The sequence below is a fragment of the Strongyloides ratti genome (assembly GCF_001040885.1).
Source record: "Strongyloides ratti genome assembly S_ratti_ED321, chromosome : 2".
Lineage (NCBI taxonomy): Eukaryota > Metazoa > Nematoda > Chromadorea > Rhabditida > Strongyloididae > Strongyloides > Strongyloides ratti.
Window position 1 is genome coordinate 12,590,691 of NC_037308.1, and position 21,529 is coordinate 12,612,219.

Sequence of the window (21,529 nt, forward strand, 5' to 3'; positions counted from 1 at the left end):
TGGATATTAGTAAAATATATATACATATAATTGTATTATTTGAATAGACATACTATAAAAATGTACATAAATCAAAGGTAAAAATATATACATATACGTTGAAAAATGTTGAAGAAATATTATATTAAATGAAGAATATTTATAAAATCTGTATCCAATAAATATTGTAAAATTTTTAGATAAATATGTAATAAAATCATATATTAATATCTTATTGATATGATTAAAGAAAACTAAATTATAAGATTACAAAATTAAATAAAATGAATAAAATAGTATTTATTTAAATTTTATATAAAATGAAAATTAAAGTAAAGATACTTGATAAAAATCTACATATATTTTGACAAATTAAACAATTCCATTTATGGAATATTTTTGAGTAATCTTATACATAAAGTTTAAAAGCATATCAATTGTTTACATCAATAATAATTATTAAATAATATAAATAAAAATAAAAACTTAAGGAACATAATAAGTATTGTATGTCTAATAGATGTATTAAATATTTTAATAAAATGCTATTACTTTTTATATTAAATTTCCCGTCAATAGTCTTTAATAAATTTTAAAATTAACATTATTTATCAATTGTCTATTTAATAATTTTGAAGATTTTTATTTTTTTGTTAACTATTTCTACAACTACAATTCTTTAAATAACCAAACAAGAATGTCTTATCAAATAATATATAAATTAACAATTAAGTTAAAATCAACAAAAAAAAAGATAGAAATAGAAATTTTAATATCAACTCGGAAAAGGAATATTAATTAATCGTACTTTAAACTAAAAATTATAAATAAGGCATATATAATAATATAGGTCTCGTAAATGATGAATAAATTTAATTGATGACTGTTTGTTATTGTATTTCTCATTTTTGTCACTATAACATTATTAAAAAAAAATACATTTATCATAAAATCTCTCTTAGAATGACTCATCTTACTTTATGGAATAAAAAGAGGAAATATAGTATAATTTATAATAAATATTATTCTTTAAAAATAAATAAATTTCCATAAGTAGTATAATTATTATAAAATGTTAGTTAATAATAATAGTTTATTAGACAACAAAATAGTTGTATCATGATAAGAAACAATGTATATAATAATTATCATCACAAGATTATTTTTACAGTTATACTTGTTAACATTTTCAACAATTACAACGCACCATAAATCGCCTATATTCCCGGCTCAAGATACTTTTTACCAATTTTTGTGATAAGAATGTATAAAATTCAAGACTATTCATTAAGTCAATATCAGCTTATTATCTTATCATTTTCAATTAATCCTCATTCCACTTTTTTTTATACAAATTTTACACTTTTTTTTTTTGTAAAAATTAAATATAATATAACAAAAGCTGTCATTTCAAAGTTTTTTTGTTAGTTGATTCACTAAGCATTTTTTATTACATGAAAAATAACTAATTTTTTTTTTTAAAAAATATTTGCAACAAATTAAAATTTTATAATTTTTGTATTTTTAAAATCAAATGAGTGATAATATTTATTATAAAAATTAAAATATTATATTACTAATATTATATAGAAATAAAGAAAATATAATTTATTACTAATTTTACAAAAATGACAACCATTTGATATCCCTTCACATACTATTATACTAATTAAAACTATTTTATTGAACTGTAATCAACAAAATAAACAAATTGTTTAGTCATCTATTAGATGGAAAACTAGTGAACTTATAAAACTTTTAATGGGATGCCTTAAATTAAACTATAAATATACATTTTTCTCTAATATGAAAAGATATTAAAGTAATTTACTATTTGATATTGATAAGAAGAATTCCCGTGTAATGATCATTAAAATTTCTCGTATTTTGTTTAATTAGATAAAGTTATTTAATTAAACAATGTAACAAATATTTTACACTCATTTCTTATATATGAGAAATAAATATTTTTAAAAATGTAACTATTCTAATAATTATTTCTTCATATTTCAAATAAAAAATTTATTTATATAAAAAAGAAAATTTAAGCAAAATATACACATAACAGTTTTTTTTCTAAAAAAAATGTAAAGAATTCTTTTTCTGCAAATAAATAAATTAATAAAAATTTAGAATATACATAATTTTATGCTAAATTTGGAAAAATAAATAATTTTTATTTATAGTAATATAAAGTTTTTAAAAAGAAAATTAATAAAGTACAGTTAAAAAAAAAATTTTTTCCCATAATACAAATAAATTACCAGTTCTGGGGAAAGAATTAAATTTTCATTGAAATAGTATAAAACAATTAAAAAAATTTTTTTTTGATCTAAAAAAAACAAATGTTTGTTATTTTTATAAAAATAGATGTTTATATAATTCAATTTCAAATAACATTGTAAAAAAATTAATAAGAAAAAGCAAGGAACATTATTAAGAAATGCTATAAATAAATTCAATTTTCTAGGGAAAGTTTTTATCTTTTATACTTTAAAAAATGATAAAAAGAAAAAAAAATCAAAAGATATATTTTATTATTATGAAAATTTAGTATAAAAATTGTATTCTTATTTTAAAATAAAATAAATTTTTAATTTATTCTTTTAGTTACTTTTATTTTACTCCAAAAACACTATCTCATTACTTGTAAAGAAACAGTATTCCACGAATTTAGAAATTGTCTGATCTTACACAGACAAAAAAATGCAGGTTTATGTTGGTGGGTATAAAAATAGAAAAAACGAATGTATTATATTTTTTTCTAATTTTTCCATATTTATTTTGTAAGGATGGCTTTTAGGAATAATGCAAATGACAACACTCCTCATATGTATAATAGGGGAAAAAATTCTATATTTGTTGGAAATATTTCATATGAAGTTTCTGAGGATACAATAAAATCCATTTTTTCACAGGTAAATTAATCATTTTGTTTTTATTTTTTTATTATAATAAGGTTGGACCAATTATTCATATGAAAATGGTATATGATCGTGAAACAGGTCGTCCTCGTGGGTATGGTTTTATTGAGTATGCTGATGTTCAGACAGCAGAAACTGCTATAAGAAATTTAAACCAATATGATTTGAATGGTAGAAAATTGAGAGTTGACTCAGCAGTTCAAGATAAGGAAGAAGAAGAAGGAAATGGGGGACAAGATCAACCTCAACAACAAACACAACCAGTTAATCAAACTCAGGGACAATTTAATTCTCCATCAACGACAACAAATGATAGTCAGGGAAAAACTAATATTGCTGAAGATTCTACATTTCCAAGTACGGTTGTTGAACCGGGTAAAGAGACAGAACACATTGCATCAGTTGTTTCATCAATGTCACCAGAAGCTATAATAAAGGTTTTAAAAGATATGAAAGAATGTGCTAAAAATTGCCCAGGAGAAACGAGAATGTTACTTGCACATAATCCACAATTGGCTTATGCTTTGTTACAAGTATGTGTATAACTTATTTTTAATTATATATTTTTTTTTAGATGCAAGTTGCTATCGGAACAATAAATGTTGAGGAGGCTAAAAGTATGATTCATCCTGATATCATATCAAAACCTTTCCATAAAATAGGAAATGATGTGAATATGGATGTCGATCACAAATTATATCATGATAATCGTAATATACCTTCTCCTATGGGTATGCCAAGTAGAAGACCAATATTAGGTCCACCACAAAATTATTATCAGCAACCTTCATCAATAATAGGAAATTCACAACAGTCAAATCCTCGTAGACAACCATTACAACCATTTCCAGTTACTTCGATTCCACCTCAACAATCATCAATGTCACCAGAAAGGCAGTCAAAAGAAGATGAATTGGATGCAGAAAGTTTAATGCAATTATTAAATCTTACAGATGAACAAATAGATGCATTAAGTCCTGAGGACAAACAAAAAGTGATAAGGCTTAAAAATGAACTAAAGAATATGTAGTTTCTGTTATTCTTATTTTTTTTTTGTAAATATTTTTTTATAATTAAACATTTGGAAAATAAAAGTAAAAAAAAAAACGTTAGTAAATAATAAAAAATAAATGATGATTTTTATTTTAAAGTAGTTGTAAGGAAAAATGAATATTATTTTCTTTTTGTTCTTTACAAATACAATCATTTTCTCAAAAGATAAGATTAAGAATGCTCTTTTCTATTATATTAATCAACTATCACAATTAGAATTATGTTTTGCTTTTTTTTTTCACTGTCATAATTTACTATTACTAATAAATTTGCAGATAAAAAACTATAAAATAGTTATATTATTTCTATATTTCTTTAATAATCTTTTAAAACTATTGGGACGAAAACTAATATTTGAATGTTTCGTCATATTTTATTCTTACTACTTTTATCCTCCTTATATTACATTTTATGAAGAAGAGATATAAAAGTCTCTTCCTCCTTTTATAGAAAAATATAATATTTGGAGGATGGTTTAGTACATTATAAAGTCCAATTTTTAAAAATTCTTCAATTTTGGCCCCTCAAAATTTGTTTAATTTAAAGTTTAATATTTACTTACCACACTCTTGTACATGTATTCTCAGTTCATGACAATATATACACAAACATATATGTTTTAGTTTATAATCAATAAATATTATTCCCTTATCGCATCAAGCTTCTCTTACTCTTCTTATACTACAAATAAAATTGTATGTATTTGAATGGATATATAAGAAATTATAGTATAAAAATATTTTTTAAAAACTTTTTTTTTTTATTACTATTAAGTAGATGGACTTTTTTTTAATGAATATATAAAATATTAATTTTATATTTAAATAACAATAACGAAGTTTTATTTATATTTTAATTCTACCAAATTAATTATTTATTTTTTTAAAGGTTTTTTAAATTATATCAAATAAAAATGGCCTTAACAAGAATTCGTTCAAATTTTGATCATTTATTTGATAAAAATTTAAAAGATTTGGTTAGAGGAATAAGAACAAACAAAGAAAATGAGGTAAATTTTTAAAATAATTTTATATTTTAATATATTTTAAAGGCAAAATACATTGCAATGTGTATTGAAGAAATAAAACAAGAATTAAAACAACCAGATACATTTGTTAAGGCAAATGCTATTGAAAAAGTTGCTTATCTTCAAATGTTAGGATATGATATATCATGGGCAGCATTTAATATTGTTGAAGTAATGGCATCAAGAACATTTTGTATTAAAAGAATTGGTTATTTAGCTGCAACTCAATGTTTTAGAGAACAATCTGATGTATTGATGTTAACTACAAATATGATTCGTAAAGATTTACAATCATCTAATATGTATCATGTTGGTATTGCTTTATCGGGATTGTCTTGTTTTGTTACAACAGATCTTGCCAGAGATTTAGCATCAGATGTTGTAAATTTATTAACATCATCAAGACCCTATATTAGAAAGAAAGCTGTTTTATTATTATATAAATTATTTTTAAAATATCCTGAAAGTTTAAGACCAACATTTTCTATTTTAAAAGAAAGATTGGAAGATGATGATGCTGGTGTTCAGTCAGCTGCTGTTAATGTTATATGTGAATTAGCTAGAAAAAATCCTAAAAATTATATTTCTTTAGCACCAATATTTTTTAAATTAATGACTACTAGTTCAAATAATTGGATGTTAATTAAAATTATTAAATTATTTGGTGCATTAGTACCAACTGAACCAAAACTTGGTAAAAAATTATTAGAACCATTAACTAATTTAATTTTATCTACATCTGCAATGAGTTTATTATATGAATGTATTAATACTGTTATTGCAGTTCTTATTTCAATATCAACTGGTGGTCCAGGTGATTATACAACATCAATACAATTATGTGTTCAAAAATTAGGTGTTTTAATTGAAGATTCTGATCAAAATTTAAAATATCTTGGTTTATTAGCTATGGGAAGAATATTAAAAACATATCCTAAAGCTGTCCAAGCACATAAAGATATTGTTTTAAGATGTTTAGATGATAAAGATGAAAGTATACGTTTAAGAGCTTTAGATTTACTTTATGGAATGGTATCAAAAAAAAATATTATGGAAATTGTTAAAAAATTAATGGAACATGTTGATCAGGCCGAAGGATCATTTTATCGTAATGAATTATTATCAAGAATCATATCAATATGCTCATATAATAATTATCAATACATATCAAATTTTGAATGGTATATTTCAGTTTTAGTTGAGTTGACAAAAGTTGAGGGAGCAAATCATGGAAAATTGATTGCTGAACAGATACAAGATGTTTCTGTACGTGTACAAAGTATACGACATTTTAGTGTTAGTCAAATGGCTTTATTAGTTGAAAATGGTACATTATTATTATCTGGTAGTGGTCAACAAAAAAATAATATTAGTGAAGTATTGTATGCTGCAGCATGGATATGTGGTGAGTATGCTGAATATCTTTGTGATCCTTATTCAGTTGTTGAAAGTATGCTTAAAACTAAAATTAGTCTTATGCCAGGACATATATTAAGTGTATATGTTCAAAATATTGGAAAATTATATAGTATATTAATAGCACAATATGAAAAAGAAAATGATTGGGATTCTATTGAAACATTAAATAATCTTGTTTTATCAAAACTTCCAGAATTTCAAATATCAGATCATTTAGAGGCACAAGAGAGAGCTTGTAATTTATATGAAATTGTTAAATTTGTTGAAAAAGAACATGAAAAAAAAGAAAAAATGGGTGAATCTTTATTATCATTATATGAAGGTGATTTAAATCCTGTTGCACCTAAAGCACAAAGAAAAGTTCCTATTCCACAAGGATTAAATTTAGATGAATGGATTGGTGAACCATTTCCAGAAACAGAAGATGAAAAATCTGAAACTGAAAGTGAACCTGAACCTATAGCTCCAGGAAGAAATCCTATTAGAAGTATTGAAATTGAAAGTACAGAAAGTGAAAATGAAAAAATTAAGTCAAAAAAAGATTCTATTAAAAAACGACAACAAGAAATTGAAAATAATCCATATTATGTAAAAAATACACAAAAGAAATTGGATTCACAAGATGTAATTAAAAAACCAATATATTCTACAAAAAAATTTGATAGCTACCATCAAATATCAGAATTAAATAGTCCTCTAGAAATCCCTGGTGTTTTAGGAATGAATAAATATATTAAACAACAGGAAAATACATTATCATGGAATGATACCAAAACACAAAAAAATTTATCTAAAGGAAAAAAGAAAAAAACTAAAAAATCTAAAAAACGTGTTGGTGAGGAGAGACTTAGTGTTTTATCATCATCACCTAGTGAGGTAGAAGATGATGTTGTAGTTAATCATTTTGTCAATAGAGCTGAAGGTGAGATGCCTGAAAATGCTGTAAGTACAGATGATGAAGAAAATATAAATGAGGAAGATAATGAAATAAAAGCTTTAGATATTGATTTAAGTGAACCAATTAAAGAGAATGAAAAATTAAAAAGTATTGAACCATACAATAGACAGGAACCACCAAAACCTGCCCCATTAATTACTTCAGCATCAGTATTTATAGAAAAAGAAGAAAAGAAAAAAAGTAAAAAGGGAAAAAAATAAAGAAAGAAAAAAAAGAAAAAAAAAAGAAATCAACAAAGAAATTAAATTTGGAAATAGAAGAAACGGTCAAACAATCTTCGTATGATATAATACAAAGTAGTTCTAATGCTACAAATACACCAATCCAACAAATAAATGGAATAACAAATAATTTAAATTCTTATGAAGATATATATCATTTACTGGGTGAAAATAATTCAATAAAAATTGTTTATCAAATATTACCAAAAAAAGAAACTTTTAGTGATTTAACTATAGGAGTTATATTTAAAAATAAAACAATGAATCCAATAGAAAAGATAAACTTTTCATTTATGAATACTTTAAATACTATACTTTTACCAAATCAAACAAATCTTCTTGATTATGAAGATTCATTTACAATAGGATCTGGTTTAAGTAAAGAATATTATTATAATTTTGAAATTAAAGATTATACAGTATCACAAAAGTTACGAGCAACCTTTACTTATTTTGTTACGATTGATGAAAGAAAAATGGAAGAAAAAATGGATGTAAGATTATCTTTTCCATCAATATCATTTATTATCTACCGTCAAATAGGAACTATAGCATTTGAAAATTTACTTGATACAAAAAATGATTCATTTGAAAGTGATACTATAAAGTTTATGAAAAATACATTAAATTTTAATGATGTCATCAATAAATTGTCATCTTCCAAATTTTTTATTGTTGAAAAGGTTGAAGACAAAACTGCTTCATTTTATACAATATTATTTTCATCTCGCAATAGTAATGAAGAAATACCTATATGTTTACTTGTGAAAAATAATTCTTCAACCATTTCTATAGATGTTAAGACAAATGGAAGACAATTATTACATTCATTAACTAGTGATATAAAAGATTTATTTCAAGAAACCTCTTTCATTAATCACAAAAATATTTAAATAATTTTGTATATAATATTTTATTTAAAAAATATAAATAAAAACATTATGCTTCAATTTACTATAATTAAAAAGAAAAACATTTAGTAAACATATACATATACTTTTAGAAATAAAAAAGCAAAGACAATAATAAAAAATGAAATAATTGGTAATTGTCAATAAACAGATCTGGCAGAAGTAGAATTAGAACTCATTTGACCAGAATTTTTAGCAAATTCTACTAGTTTTGCTAGATTATCTCTATTTGTTGAGGGTCTTATAACTTTTAATGCTTCACAAAAATCACTAAATGTTATTGGCCGTATTTGTGATTGCGTAATTTTTGTTATTTTATCTCTTGATACATTTCTTAAGGGTACCATAGCTGCTTCACTACATAAAGCAATTAAATCAGCATTTGTATACATGTCTGTTGCTCTGGCAATTCTTCGAAGATCTGTTATCGATAAACCATTTGAAGCACGATTTTGTTCAAGGGTATTTTTTATAAAATTCATTCTAGCATCTTCATTAGGTAAATCAATAAATATTCTTTTAGGAAATCTTCTTATAATAGCTTCATCTAATTCAAATGGTCTATTTGTAGCAGCTATTACTAAAACACGATCATTCTTATCTGTAGCACAACCATCAAATTGTATTAAAAATTGTGTTTTCATTCTCCTTCCTACTTCACTATCAGAATTGGAACGTTCACATAAGATAGAATCAATTTCATCTATAAAGATAACAGCAGATTTAGCATTTCTTGCCATTGAAAATAATGTTGTAATAATTTTTTCTGATTCACCAACCCATTTTGATGTTAAATCACCGGCAGAAATATTAAAAAAAATACATTTTGATTCATTAGCAACAGCTTTAGCAAGCATTGTTTTTCCATTACCAGGTGGTCCAAATAATAATATACCTTTTGTTGGATTTCTAAGACCTGTAAATAATGAAGGATTCAAATATGGTAAAATAACTGCTTCTTCTAGGGCTCTTTTAGCATATTCATTACCAGCTACATCACTAAATTTAACATTTGTACTTTCTATAACCGTTTCTAATAACATTTCACCGAATTTTTTATTTACACCTTTCAATAATAAATTTTTTCCTTCATTTGTTATCATATCACGTGTAGAAGAAAATTGTTGTGTTGTTGATGTATCACCATTAACCATCTTTCTTAAAAATGTTACTCGATTTCTTGTTTGTGATATATGCTTTGCCAAGATATTTTTTGTATTTTCTATCTCTGGTTTCAATGATGGTGGGTATCTTCCTGCTAAATTTAAATTTAAACAATGACGAAATTGGCGTATAGCTAATTCATACATAGCAATAGCTTCTTTTTTATGTTCCAAATCTAAATTTTATAAATAATAATAATATTTAAAAAAAATAATAATAATAATACTTGCCTTCATTTTTTTCATCAATACTTAATGCTGCAGATAAAGTTTCCCTTGCTGTAGATACATCAACTTTAAATTTTTCATAATAAGGATATGTTTTATTGGTTTGTGTAATTAATGACATTATAATATTTTTTTTTATCAATAAAAATTAATTATACAAACAAAACAAAAACAAATTAATAAGTACAGAGACTAGATAAAGTTATTTTTGAATATTTTGGAAAAATGTATCTTAATTAGGGAACATAAACTAACTATAAAATTATCCACTAACATATGAAAAATATATTTTATATATAGATAATTATTTTTATATAAATGTACTATTTCTAGCAGGTTTACTTAAATGAATGCACTTTTTAAAAACTTTATATTATAGTATAAATTAATAGTATATTTTTAAAAACATAAAAAAAAAATCTTAGTTTAAAAGTTTGAAACTAATTATTTTTAGAAGAATAAAATTAACATAATAATTTAAAAAAGTTTTATCTATTTAAAATATTATGCAAAAAATCATTTATCATCTTCTTCATACTATTAATAAATTTTTATATTTTACTTTGACTGATAATAATACCGATTATTTAAAATATAAAAAAAAAATTATATGATTATCAATAAATTCTTTTCATTGTTAACTAATATCAAGTATTAAAAAAAGTTAATTCTATCAAAACTTTTCATCTTTAATAAAAAAAAGTACAAATCTGTATAAAAATATATTTTGTAAGTATTTAAAATATTACTAATTTTAAATGTTTAATATAAATAAAAGATAATTTTCTTACTACTGATAAAATATTTTAAGAAAAAAGTAATTGATTGGCAAATTATATATATATATAAAATATTATTTTTGATTTGTTGATATAAATTTATAAATTTTATATTTTATATTTATAAAAATAATGATAGAATTTATAAAAAATATATGAAAATTTTAAAATATTTTAATAAAGAAATATATCTATAAATTTTAAATCCAAATATTTGGACATTTATTTTTTGTTATAGGATATAATTTTTGCATTCTTATCTCAAATTTTTTCATAATGTTTTTATTTTTTCCATTAAGATGATAACGTATTTTATCTATTAAATTTTTTTCACCATTTTTTTTTCTTCCTAAATGATACATAAATACATCATTAACAACTAGAAAACTATAATTAGCTCTACATAATTCCCATCTCTATAAAATATATTAAATTTTTTTTACTAATTGTATATATAAATATTTTTTTAAACTTACAAGATGCATATTATCACGAAGAAGATATTGAAAATTTTCATCATGAAAGGGAATATTTCTTAATGAAACAAATTGTGGTTCCCATTGAGCTCTGTTATATGTTGCCTCAAATTGTATTCCTGGATTTGTAGTATCATTTTTTTTAAACCATTGTTTTAAATATGGTATATAATGCCCTTTCTTATTATAAGGATGAAAAACAGAAGCTTTATTATTACTCATTAATTTTTTTAATTCACCCTTATTTTTTGGTCCTGATTTTAAATTTTTACTTTCAACTTCAAAAATTCTATATACAAGAACATTATTATAATTTTCTTTTAAATAAACTTTTGCTACTTTTAACATTTTTGTTTCAAAATTTTTTGAAAACATATGATCTATATCTGCAATTACAATATATCTTGTTGCTGAATGTTTTCTAGCAATATTTCTTATAACATTTATTGGATATTCAGATAACGTTAAATAATTATAATAATTTTTTTTTCTAGAAATTTTAAAAATAAAATGTACAGATAGTTTAGAATATTTTTTAGCATATGCCTTTAACAATTTATATATTTCAATAGTTTTTTCTTTATTTGAAAATGAAGATTTCATATATATACCTAATGAAATTGGACCATCATAATTTTTTAAATGATTTTCTACCTCATGAAAATTACGATCACTACTAATATGAAGAATAAGGGAAATTCTTTCATATTTATAATGTGATTGTTTTATCACATTTGGACAAGTAATATATTCATTATGATATAAGTAACATCTAAAAAAAAGTAAAAAAGAACATAAAATATAAAAAATTATATTACCTAAAATTGTTGTTACCAGGCAATTCTAATAAAAAATTATTATAATAATTTTTCCATGATGGTGAGTATGATGATTGACTTGATGTAACAATAAATACAAATATAGTAAGTAAAAATAAAATAAAACTTTTCATTGAAATGAATATTAATAAATTATTCATTCATAATTTATAGCTTTTATGTACCAAAAATTTTCTCCATATCTTCAATTAAACTTATTGTTAAAAATTATTATCTTAAAAAGTTTCTTTTAAAAAGTGTTAATGACACTTCACCTTAAATGTTTAATTTTATTGTTAACCTAATATAAAAAAAATATATATTTTCTTTATATAATACTTTTCCCCATAACCTTTATTATTTTAAAAATTGATGAGGAGGTTAAGACAAGTTTTAGTTATTAATATAATACTATTTTATAGCATTAAATAATCTTGTTTAGATGGATCAAGATAATTAATATGAATGTGAAGATTTTTTTTTTTGTACAATTTTATATAAAAATAAAAGTGAGAAATTATTATTAAATTTAAGTGAAATGTATAAAAAAAAAGAAAATGACAACGATTGTAATTTTATTAAAAAATTTTATATAAAATAATTATCTGTCTCAACTTTATTTCACCTTCAAAAATTATCATAAAATTAAACTTTTTTTTCTTATTATTTAAAAAAAGTAGTAAATTAAAAAAAATGTTCAAGTATTTTTACTACTATAGTAGTACATAATAAAAATTATACTTTTTTCAATATATAATTAATTTAATTAGATATAATAAATAAAGAGAAAGTAACGAATTTTAATAAATTTTTAACAGTACAAACTAATTATATTTATACAAAGCAAAAAAAATCGTTTATTGTCATTAACCATAATAATATTTAAAAAGTTGATTTATTTTTTTGGCATAATTTTAGAGTCACTGACGTACTAGAAATTATTTTTTGAATATTTGAATATTATACATATGTATAATTTTTTTTAAATCACAATGTTGATTTAAAAATTGTTATATTAAAACAAAAAATAAATAATTAAAAAAAAAACAAATTTTTTTTGGAATTTGAATATGCCACTGTAGTCATTCGATAGCCCTTGAAATGGGATGAATTTTGAATATAATCAACAATATTCGAAAATTGAAACTTCAGGAGTTATAAGGATTCAAAGATGAGAGACGAAGATGTGGAATATTTTTTTGCAAATCTCGATTTTTATGATAATAATGTAAATTTTAAAAATAAATACTTTGTTCTAGATCAATTTTTTACGAGAAATTCATTAAGCCTATTCTTATATTTATAGGACTTCTAAAAATGAAGTTATGATAAGAAATATGTTCAAAATAAAGTTTTAAGAATTTAGTGATAACTCAAGTTAATGAAGTCACAGATTCATGAAATCAGATGCGCTGGCCTTCTTTCGTAATTTAAGGTATACCTTACGTTGAAAAGTTTTTAAAATTTTCAACCGTTCTTGAAATATTATGCTTGGTACTTTTTCGCGCGTAATCTATTGTCACCATTTTTTTATATCTCAAAAATGGTTAAAGATATAAAAATATTTTGAAGGTAGACCCTATATGAAAACTTATTAGAAGTCAATTGCAGAAATCTGGTTGAATTTATCATGATTTTGGAGCAAGATATGACCAAAGACGGAAATTTTTCTAAAATATTCATTGTTTCTGATTTTTCAGTATCTCAGCAAATACTCATCCTATGAAAATGGGACTAGTTTCATTCGATTTCTATTCAAAAGTTGGTCTAGATTAATAATTTTCATAGCTATAGCATTATTATTATCATAGATAAAAAATTGGCTGAAAATTTTCTAGATTTCTAATTCAACTTTAAAATTGTGATAAAAAAAATTTTTTTTTGGAATTTGATTATGCCACCATAGTCATTCAATAGTCTTTGAGATGGAATAAATTTTTAAAATAATTAACAATGGCTTAATTTTAGAGTCACGTATGGATTATAATTTTTTTTTGAAAATTCGAATAATAAATATATTTATAATTTTTTTTAAAAATATAATAATGATTTTATATAAATTTTTAACTAACATATTAAATTAGTAAATAAAAAAAAAAGATTTTATAACTTATTTTTTAATAAAAATTTTATTGAAAAATCCTTTATTAATTTTTTTCATTTTATTTTAATTTATATGATAATTTTGATTTTTTATTAAAAAAATTTTTTTAAGACTTTTTTTTACTTTTTATCAACTATTAAATACTCAAATTGCTATATATTTTATTAAATTTTTAAAAACTTTTTAAATACTTTATTTATTTTATTTTTTATAAATTCAGTACGTCAATGACTCTAAAAGAGATTCTAATTTTAATGCTTTATAAAATAACATTTTAACACTAAATCTCTATTCATATTGATAAAAAAATTAAATAAATAAGGAACGTGTAAAGATAACTATATTAGATAGTAATATATACAAAAAATAAATTTTATCAAAAAAACACATATTTTTTAAAAATATTTTTATAATTAATATATTTTTTTTTCTGAATAAACGAATAACAATAAAAACAAAATATATTACAAAACTTAGTTGAAATGTATTTAATGACAAAAAGATAAGAAAATTCAATCACTAATTTTCAATCAATTTATAATTCATTTTTAAGTATTAATATACTTTCTATCAAATCCTTATTTATCTTTTAAAAACTTCTTGATAGTTTTCAAATGATTTCTTTGTAATTAAACAACAATCTCTCTAGAACATCTTTTTTTCCTTTCTGTATTCTACAGAAATGACATAAAAATGTTTCAAAAATGAAATAAAAGTATCATTAAACAAATAAAAAAAAAATTCTTTTTAATGAAAAAAACTATAAATATTTTTTATTAAAAAAAATTAAGTTGATTTTTTTTTGTAATGTTGATAATCAATTAATTCTATATTATAATTGGTACTAAAAATACATTAAAATGTAAGATACCAATAAATTATTAAAAAGTGCTGTTATCAAGAAATAAACTTTAATTTCAAATTTGTAAGATACTACAAATATTTATGTTGAAAGACAAAATATTGCTTAAAATTTTAAAAATTGATCTATTAGTCTTATATTTTAAACTATTATGAATTTATGGTTAAGAAGATAAAAACGTATAAAATATAAAACAATTAAATAAAAAAATTTTTATAATGTTATATATGCTTTTTGGTTTCATATATTTTTTCAAATGTATGTTTATATTTTAAATGAAAACAAATTATATTTTAAAATTTATTAATTATAAATGGTTATAAAATGATATTATGATTATATATTGATGACAAAACAGGATGTCATTATAAAATTTTTAATTATTAAACATTTCTAAATTATTATTTTCTATATTTTCCATCTTGACGATGGATATCTTCTGCTAACTTCGTGAAGGTCGAGTAAGCTTTTAAATCCATTGTATTTATCTCTTCTTTTAAATGCTCATAAAGAATTGACAAAGAGAAGATAAATTGACTCTTTGTTTGAACTGCCTTATAACGATGCATTCGAAGAGTCTCCAAAAAGTTTACCGGAATTGATCATATCGATCATAAATATAGCTAACGCTAATGTTCCAGTTCTTCCTATTCCTGCACTACAATGAATCGCTATATAACGATCATTGTAAAGATTTATAATCTTTTTGTACAGTTTATGAATAGTTTTACTTTCATTAGGTATGCCTAAAAAAAACAATCAACATAAATTTTTTTAATCAAAATAAACTTACTTTTATCAGGCCAACTAATGTAATAAAGTAATTTAAAATTACTTGCTACATTTTTATTATTATAAATTGTATAATCATATTCAATAATATGATTTACTTCATCAACTTTCTTATCAATATACAAGACAGTATATCTGCTTGTTTTCATATCTTTAACATCTGCAGGAAAATAAGGATAGCACTTATTTTGCACTTTTATTTCATTAACATTGACAAGTATGACAATGATTCCGATCTTGTATCTAAAAATCATGTCATACATATCATCAACTGTTGTCTGTATTGGTGTCTAAAAAAATATACATTAAATAAAGTTTAATTATTATTAATATCTTACCTGACACATAATAATTTTTCTTTCCTTTTCATCACCATACTTATTAATCATTTGATTAGCACGTATATAACTCAGGATATTTTTAGAATCATATCCATTAATGTTGATTGAATATTTGTCAAGACATACTATGTCATTGTAACGATTCTTCTTTTGAAGCTTGCTTTTAATCATATTAAAACGTTGACATTTTTTCAAAAGATCACCATTACTCATCATTCCAACGCTATCAAATTGGATACAAAGATCATTTAATTTGCCAGAATCAATTACATTAACATATTTTAAGAAATTTTTAAATTTTTCTTCCATCTTCACGTTTTTCCAACTTATAAAGATAGTCTTCGTACTCTTTAGCAAAATTAAATCTTTTATTATTTCCACCAATTAAAATCTTGTTATCAAAAAAATATGAAATAAGAGCTTTCAATAAGTAAGCGTATTCCATAGAAGAAATGTTACCACCATAACGCTTTTCACGAATTTCTTTTATAATCTTCATTGGATTATTAATTGAGGTATCAGTTTCCATTGCTTCCAAAATACAGCAGAAATATGTGAACATGAATACACGTGATCCAGCACTACGTGAAGCATGAATAAGAACATTCCTATTTCCAGCACATTTAGAAAACTCTGAGTATAAATTGGTAAAATGAGATACCACCAATAACCATCTCAACAATAATTAAAATTGTAATAGTAGATTCATATCTGTCCCTAAGCTTTCCATATAAAGACTTTTGTGAATCTTTTACATTTATACCACCACTATTTACTTTTACATATTTATTTCCATTTTCATCTGTTTCAAAACTTGCTTTGTCAGTGTGCAAAAACGAGTTAATAAAAATGATTTCTCCGTTTGGTGTTTTTGTAATAACATTTTAGAGTTGTATTGAATTTTGAAATATCTGATGTAAAAACAAAAGAACCATAGCGAAATAAACCATTTTTTGCTACTCCATTAGCATTCAACTCATCTAGGCTAACTATCTTTTCAATGTAACCAACTGCATAAAGATATCCAAAACTGAATCCATTGATAGAGCAGTTTGGCTTGACCACCGTCTCATTTGATGAATATAGAAAGTACTCCAATAAATATATATATTGCTCTTGTGGTGGTGCGAAGTAGAATATTTTTGTTATCTTGTATTTGTTGCTAGTCGACAGCCATTCATAAGAAAATTTTAAAATTTCATATCCATTTAATGGGAAAGAGCCCTTAGTGATTATGTTCGAGTTTGGCACTTCTTTAATACCATCCTTTGTAAATATAACCTTGTTTATTAAAATTTCTTCGTCCTTGTAGAAATCTTGTAATATTGGTAGATTTTTTAGAAGAAGTTGAATTGTGAGAGCACTTTCCAAATATTCAAATTTAATAACGTTAATTTTTGTATTGTTCGGCAATATTTGAGTTGAATTATATCCTTTTATAACAATTAGTGGTTTATTGTTGACAGCTCTAAATATAGTACAAGGTTCTGCAAACTTTTTTTCATAACTATCTTGAGGTATTGTGAAAAAATAATAAAGCTTGTTTGCATGTGGCAATTCATCCGACGTTTTCAACTGATCATTAACTAAGTTGAGCTTAAATAATTTTCCTTTCTTATCTTTTGTATATTTTAAAATTTTTTCTTGATCGTTGCCACAGTTTTCCGGAGAAGGGAGTTGGTCAAGTATTATAACTCGTTTTGCCATAACATAAGGATTTGGTAAGGGCTGCCAGTTAAAATTGAACTTCCAATCATAAGGCATTTGGCTTCCGTCATTGCGATGTATTCCAATAGCTCCACAATTAATTTTGTAAGGTCCAGATGCAGTATATACTGATAACATCCAAAGAAATGTTTTGTTTTCATTTCGAAATATTGATGGATTTTCAACTAAATTAGAGTTTACAGGAAATTTATCTGCTGTATGTCCATGTTTGTAATCGTAACCAGGAAGTTTCAAAAAGACTACATCCGATGAGGAGTTTGACTTGATAGTAACTGGAAATGTGGTTGCATTTATTTCCTCAGGAACCGAAATAAAAAAGATCCAATAAATACTTCCTTCACAATGTGTGAAGGTTGTTAGAAGTAGCAGCAGGCAGATTGTTAAATATCCAGAAACATAGTAGAATGTTTTTTGTTAAAAAACACAAGGATTTAATAACTTTTTGAATGATAAAAAATTGAATATTTTTCTCTCTTTATTCAGATTTTTAACAAAATTATCATTTTCATTAAATAATATTCATATTTTATTAAATTATTGAAAAAAAAAACGTTCTAATGTAAATGACTCTCTTTAAAATTAACTGATGTTACTATGCTATATATCTAGTGGATGTACTTTGTACTAACAAAGAAACTTAGATAAATTCAAAAAGAAATAAAATTTTAATTAGTATGATTATGATTGAATATATCTATTTTATTTTTTATTATACATATTTTTTTATGACTTCAATTGATCAACTAAATGATATGTTTTAAATGTTAAATAAATGAAGGTTTTTTTTTAGTAAAATTGAAATAGAATTTCACTAAATTTTATAACGTTCTAGAAACTTCTAATTATAAAAAAATTTTTAAATAATCTTTTTGTTAAAAAAATTATACAATAAATGAATAAATATGATAACACATAATTATTTAAATTTTATATTTAATATGTATAATTTTTCTAAATTTACAATGTTGATTTAATGAAAAATTTTTATACTAAAATAAAAATAAATAAAGAAAATTAAGTAATTAAATAAAAACAACTTTTTTGGAATTTCAATATGCCACTATAGTCATTCGATAGCTCTTTAGACAGAATGAATATTGAATATAATTAACAATATTTGAAAATTGAAATTTCGGAAGTTATTAGCAGTCAAAGTTGAAGACGAAATTGTGGAATATTTTTTTTAAATCTCGAATTCTATGATAAAATTGTAAATTTTTAAAATAAATACTTTATTCTAAATTAATTTTTCACGATAAATTCATTAAGCTTATTCACATCTTTATAGGACTTCTAAAAATGAAGTTATAATAAGAAATATGTTCAAAATAAAGTTTTAAGAATTTAGTGATAACCCAAGTAAAAAAAACCACAGAAGCATGAAACCAGATGCGCTAGGCTTCTTTCATAATTTAAGTTAGACTCTACGTTGAAAACATTTTTGTATCTTCAATGGTTCTTGAGATATGAAACTTAGTACTTTTTCGCGCGTAATTCATTGTCACCATTTTTTTATATCTCGAAAGTGGTTGAAGGTATAAAAAAATTTTGAAGGTAGACCCCATATGAAAACTCATTACAAGACGATTGCAGAAATCTAATTGCATTTATCTTGATTTTGAAGCGTGATATTAACAAAGACGGAAATTTTTCTAAAATATTCATTGTTCCCGACTTTTCAATATCTCAGCAAATGATTATCCTATGAAGATGGGACCAGTTTTATTCGAATTCTATTCAAAAGTAGGCCTAGAATATTAATTTTCATAGCTATAGCATCATTATTTTCAGAGATTCAAAAAGTGGCTGAAAATATTCTAGATTTCCAACTTTACCTCTAAAAATGTGAATTAAAAAAAGCAACTTTTTTTGGAATTTGAATATGCCACTATATTCATTCGATAGCTTTTGAAATGGGATGAATTTTGAATATAATCAACAATATTCGAAAATTGAAACTCTAGGAGTTATAAGGATTCAAAGATGAGGGGCGAAATAGTGGAATATTTTTTCTAAATCTCGAATTCTATGATAAAATTGTAAATTTTTAAAATAAATACTTTCTTCTAGACCATTTTTTTACGAGAAATTCATTAAGCTTATTCACAACTTTATAGGACTTCTAAAAATGAAGTTATGATAAGAAATATGTTCAAAATAAAGTTCTAAGAATTTAGTGATAACTCAAATATAAAACGTCATAAAAGCATGAAACCAGTTGCGCTGTGCTTCTTTTATAATTTAAGGTATACCCTACGTTGGAAAAATTTTCAAATATTTAACCGTTCTTGAAATATTATGTTTGCTACTTTTCGCGCGTAATCCATTGTCATCATTTTTTTATATCTCAAAAGTGGTTAATGATATAAAAAAATTTTGAAGGTAGACCCCATACGAAAACTTATTAGAAGACGATTTCAGAAATCTGATTGTATTTATCTTCATTATGAAGCTAGATATGAGCAAAGGGGGAAATTTTTCAAAAATATTCATTGTACCCGACTTTTCAGTATCTCAGTAAATACTTATGCTATGAAGATGGGACAAGTTTCATTCGATTTCTATTCAAAAGTTGGTCTAGTTAAGTTAATTTCATAGCTATAACATTATTATTTTCAGAGATATGAAAATTGGCTGAAAATTTTCTAGATTTTCGACTCTACCTCTAAAAATGTGAACAAAGAAAAACAACTTTTTTTTGAATTTGAATATGCCACTATATTCATTCGATAGTCCTTGAAACGGGATGAATTTTGAATATAATCAACAATATTAAAAAATTGAAACTTCAAGAGTTATAAGGATTCAAAGTTGAGGGGCGAAATTGTGGAATATTTTTTTAAAATCTCGATTTTTATGATAGTATTGTAAATTTTAAGAATAAATATTTTATTCTAGATTAATTTTTTACGAGAAATTCATTAAGCTTATTCACATCTTTATAGGACTTCTAAAAATGAAGTTACGATAAGAAATATGTTCAAAAAAAAGTTTTAAGAATTTAGTGATAACTCAAGTAAATGAGGTCACAGGTCTATGAAATTAGATGCGCTGTGCTTTTTTCATAATTTAAGATATACCCTATGTTGGAAACATTTTTCTATTTTCAATGGTTCTTGAGATTTGAAACTTGGTGTTTTTCGCGCGTAATCCATTGTCACCATTTTTTTATATCTCGAAAGTGGTTAAAGATATAAAAAAATTTTAAAGATAGACCTCATATGAAAACGCATTAGAAGGCGATTGCAGAAAACTGATTCTATTTATCTGCATTTTGAAGCGAGATATGAACAAAGGCGGAAATTTTTCTAAAATATTTATTGTTCTCGATTTTTCAGTATCTCAGCAAATACTTATCCTATGAAGATGGGCCTAGTTTTATTCGATTTATATTCAAAAGTAGGTCTAGTATATTAATTTTCATAGTTATAACATTATTATTTTCAGGCATAAAAAATTGGCCGAAAATTTCTCAGATTTCTAATTCAACTTCCAAAATTGTGATAAAAAATTTTTTTTTGGAATTTGATTATGCTACCATAGTCATTCAATAGTCTTTGAGATGGGATAAATTTTTAAAATAATTAACAATGGCTTAATTTTAGATTCACGTATGTACTAGAAATTTTTTTCGAAAATTCGAATAATAAATATATTTATATTTTTTTTTAAAAATATATTAATGATTTTATAAAAATTTTAAACTAACATATTAAATGAATAAATAAAAAGTAAATGAATTTAAA

General features: G+C 23.0%; 6 protein-coding genes across 6 annotated transcripts; 2 read left to right on the forward strand and 4 right to left on the reverse strand.

Annotated features, from left to right (window-relative positions):
- Window positions 1-2,771: 2,771 nt before the first annotated feature.
- Window positions 2,772-3,933, forward strand: SRAE_2000402100 (Cleavage stimulation factor 64 kilodalton subunit; the record flags this gene model as incomplete). The annotated part of the gene is made up of 3 exons (XM_024642842.1): window positions 2,772-2,897; window positions 2,939-3,436; window positions 3,478-3,933. 3 exons carry the CDS (start codon window positions 2,772-2,774, stop codon window positions 3,931-3,933), a joined length of 1,080 nt encoding a protein of 359 aa, XP_024508572.1.
- A 936-nt stretch (window positions 3,934-4,869) lies between these two features.
- SRAE_2000402200 (Garnet) lies at window positions 4,870-8,474 on the forward strand (the record flags this gene model as incomplete). The annotated part of the gene is made up of 3 exons (XM_024642843.1): window positions 4,870-4,965; window positions 5,008-7,540; window positions 7,618-8,474. 3 exons carry the CDS (start codon window positions 4,870-4,872, stop codon window positions 8,472-8,474), a joined length of 3,486 nt encoding a protein of 1,161 aa, XP_024508573.1.
- A 158-nt stretch (window positions 8,475-8,632) lies between these two features.
- SRAE_2000402300 (Spastin) lies at window positions 8,633-10,004 on the reverse strand (the record flags this gene model as incomplete). Its single annotated transcript, XM_024642844.1, has 2 exons — window positions 8,633-9,831; window positions 9,887-10,004. 2 exons carry the CDS (start codon window positions 10,002-10,004, stop codon window positions 8,633-8,635), a joined length of 1,317 nt encoding a protein of 438 aa, XP_024508574.1.
- An 858-nt stretch (window positions 10,005-10,862) lies between these two features.
- SRAE_2000402400 (N-acetyllactosaminide beta-1,3-N-acetylglucosaminyltransferase) lies at window positions 10,863-12,090 on the reverse strand (the record flags this gene model as incomplete). Its single annotated transcript, XM_024642845.1, has 3 exons — window positions 10,863-11,078; window positions 11,139-11,910; window positions 11,957-12,090. The coding sequence occupies 3 exons, from the start codon at window positions 12,088-12,090 to the stop codon at window positions 10,863-10,865; spliced, it is 1,122 nt and encodes a 373-aa protein (XP_024508575.1).
- A 3,387-nt stretch (window positions 12,091-15,477) lies between these two features.
- Window positions 15,478-16,268, reverse strand: SRAE_2000402500 (Protein-tyrosine phosphatase, receptor/non-receptor type domain and Protein-tyrosine/Dual specificity phosphatase domain-containing protein; the record flags this gene model as incomplete). The annotated part of the gene is made up of 3 exons (XM_024642846.1): window positions 15,478-15,668; window positions 15,716-16,004; window positions 16,053-16,268. 3 exons carry the CDS (start codon window positions 16,266-16,268, stop codon window positions 15,478-15,480), a joined length of 696 nt encoding a protein of 231 aa, XP_024508576.1.
- A 79-nt stretch (window positions 16,269-16,347) lies between these two features.
- Window positions 16,348-20,938, reverse strand: SRAE_2000402600 (Hypothetical protein; the record flags this gene model as incomplete). Its single annotated transcript, XM_024642847.1, has 3 exons — window positions 16,348-16,686; window positions 16,980-18,080; window positions 20,864-20,938. The coding sequence occupies 3 exons, from the start codon at window positions 20,936-20,938 to the stop codon at window positions 16,348-16,350; spliced, it is 1,515 nt and encodes a 504-aa protein (XP_024508577.1).
- Window positions 20,939-21,529: the final 591 nt, after the last annotated feature.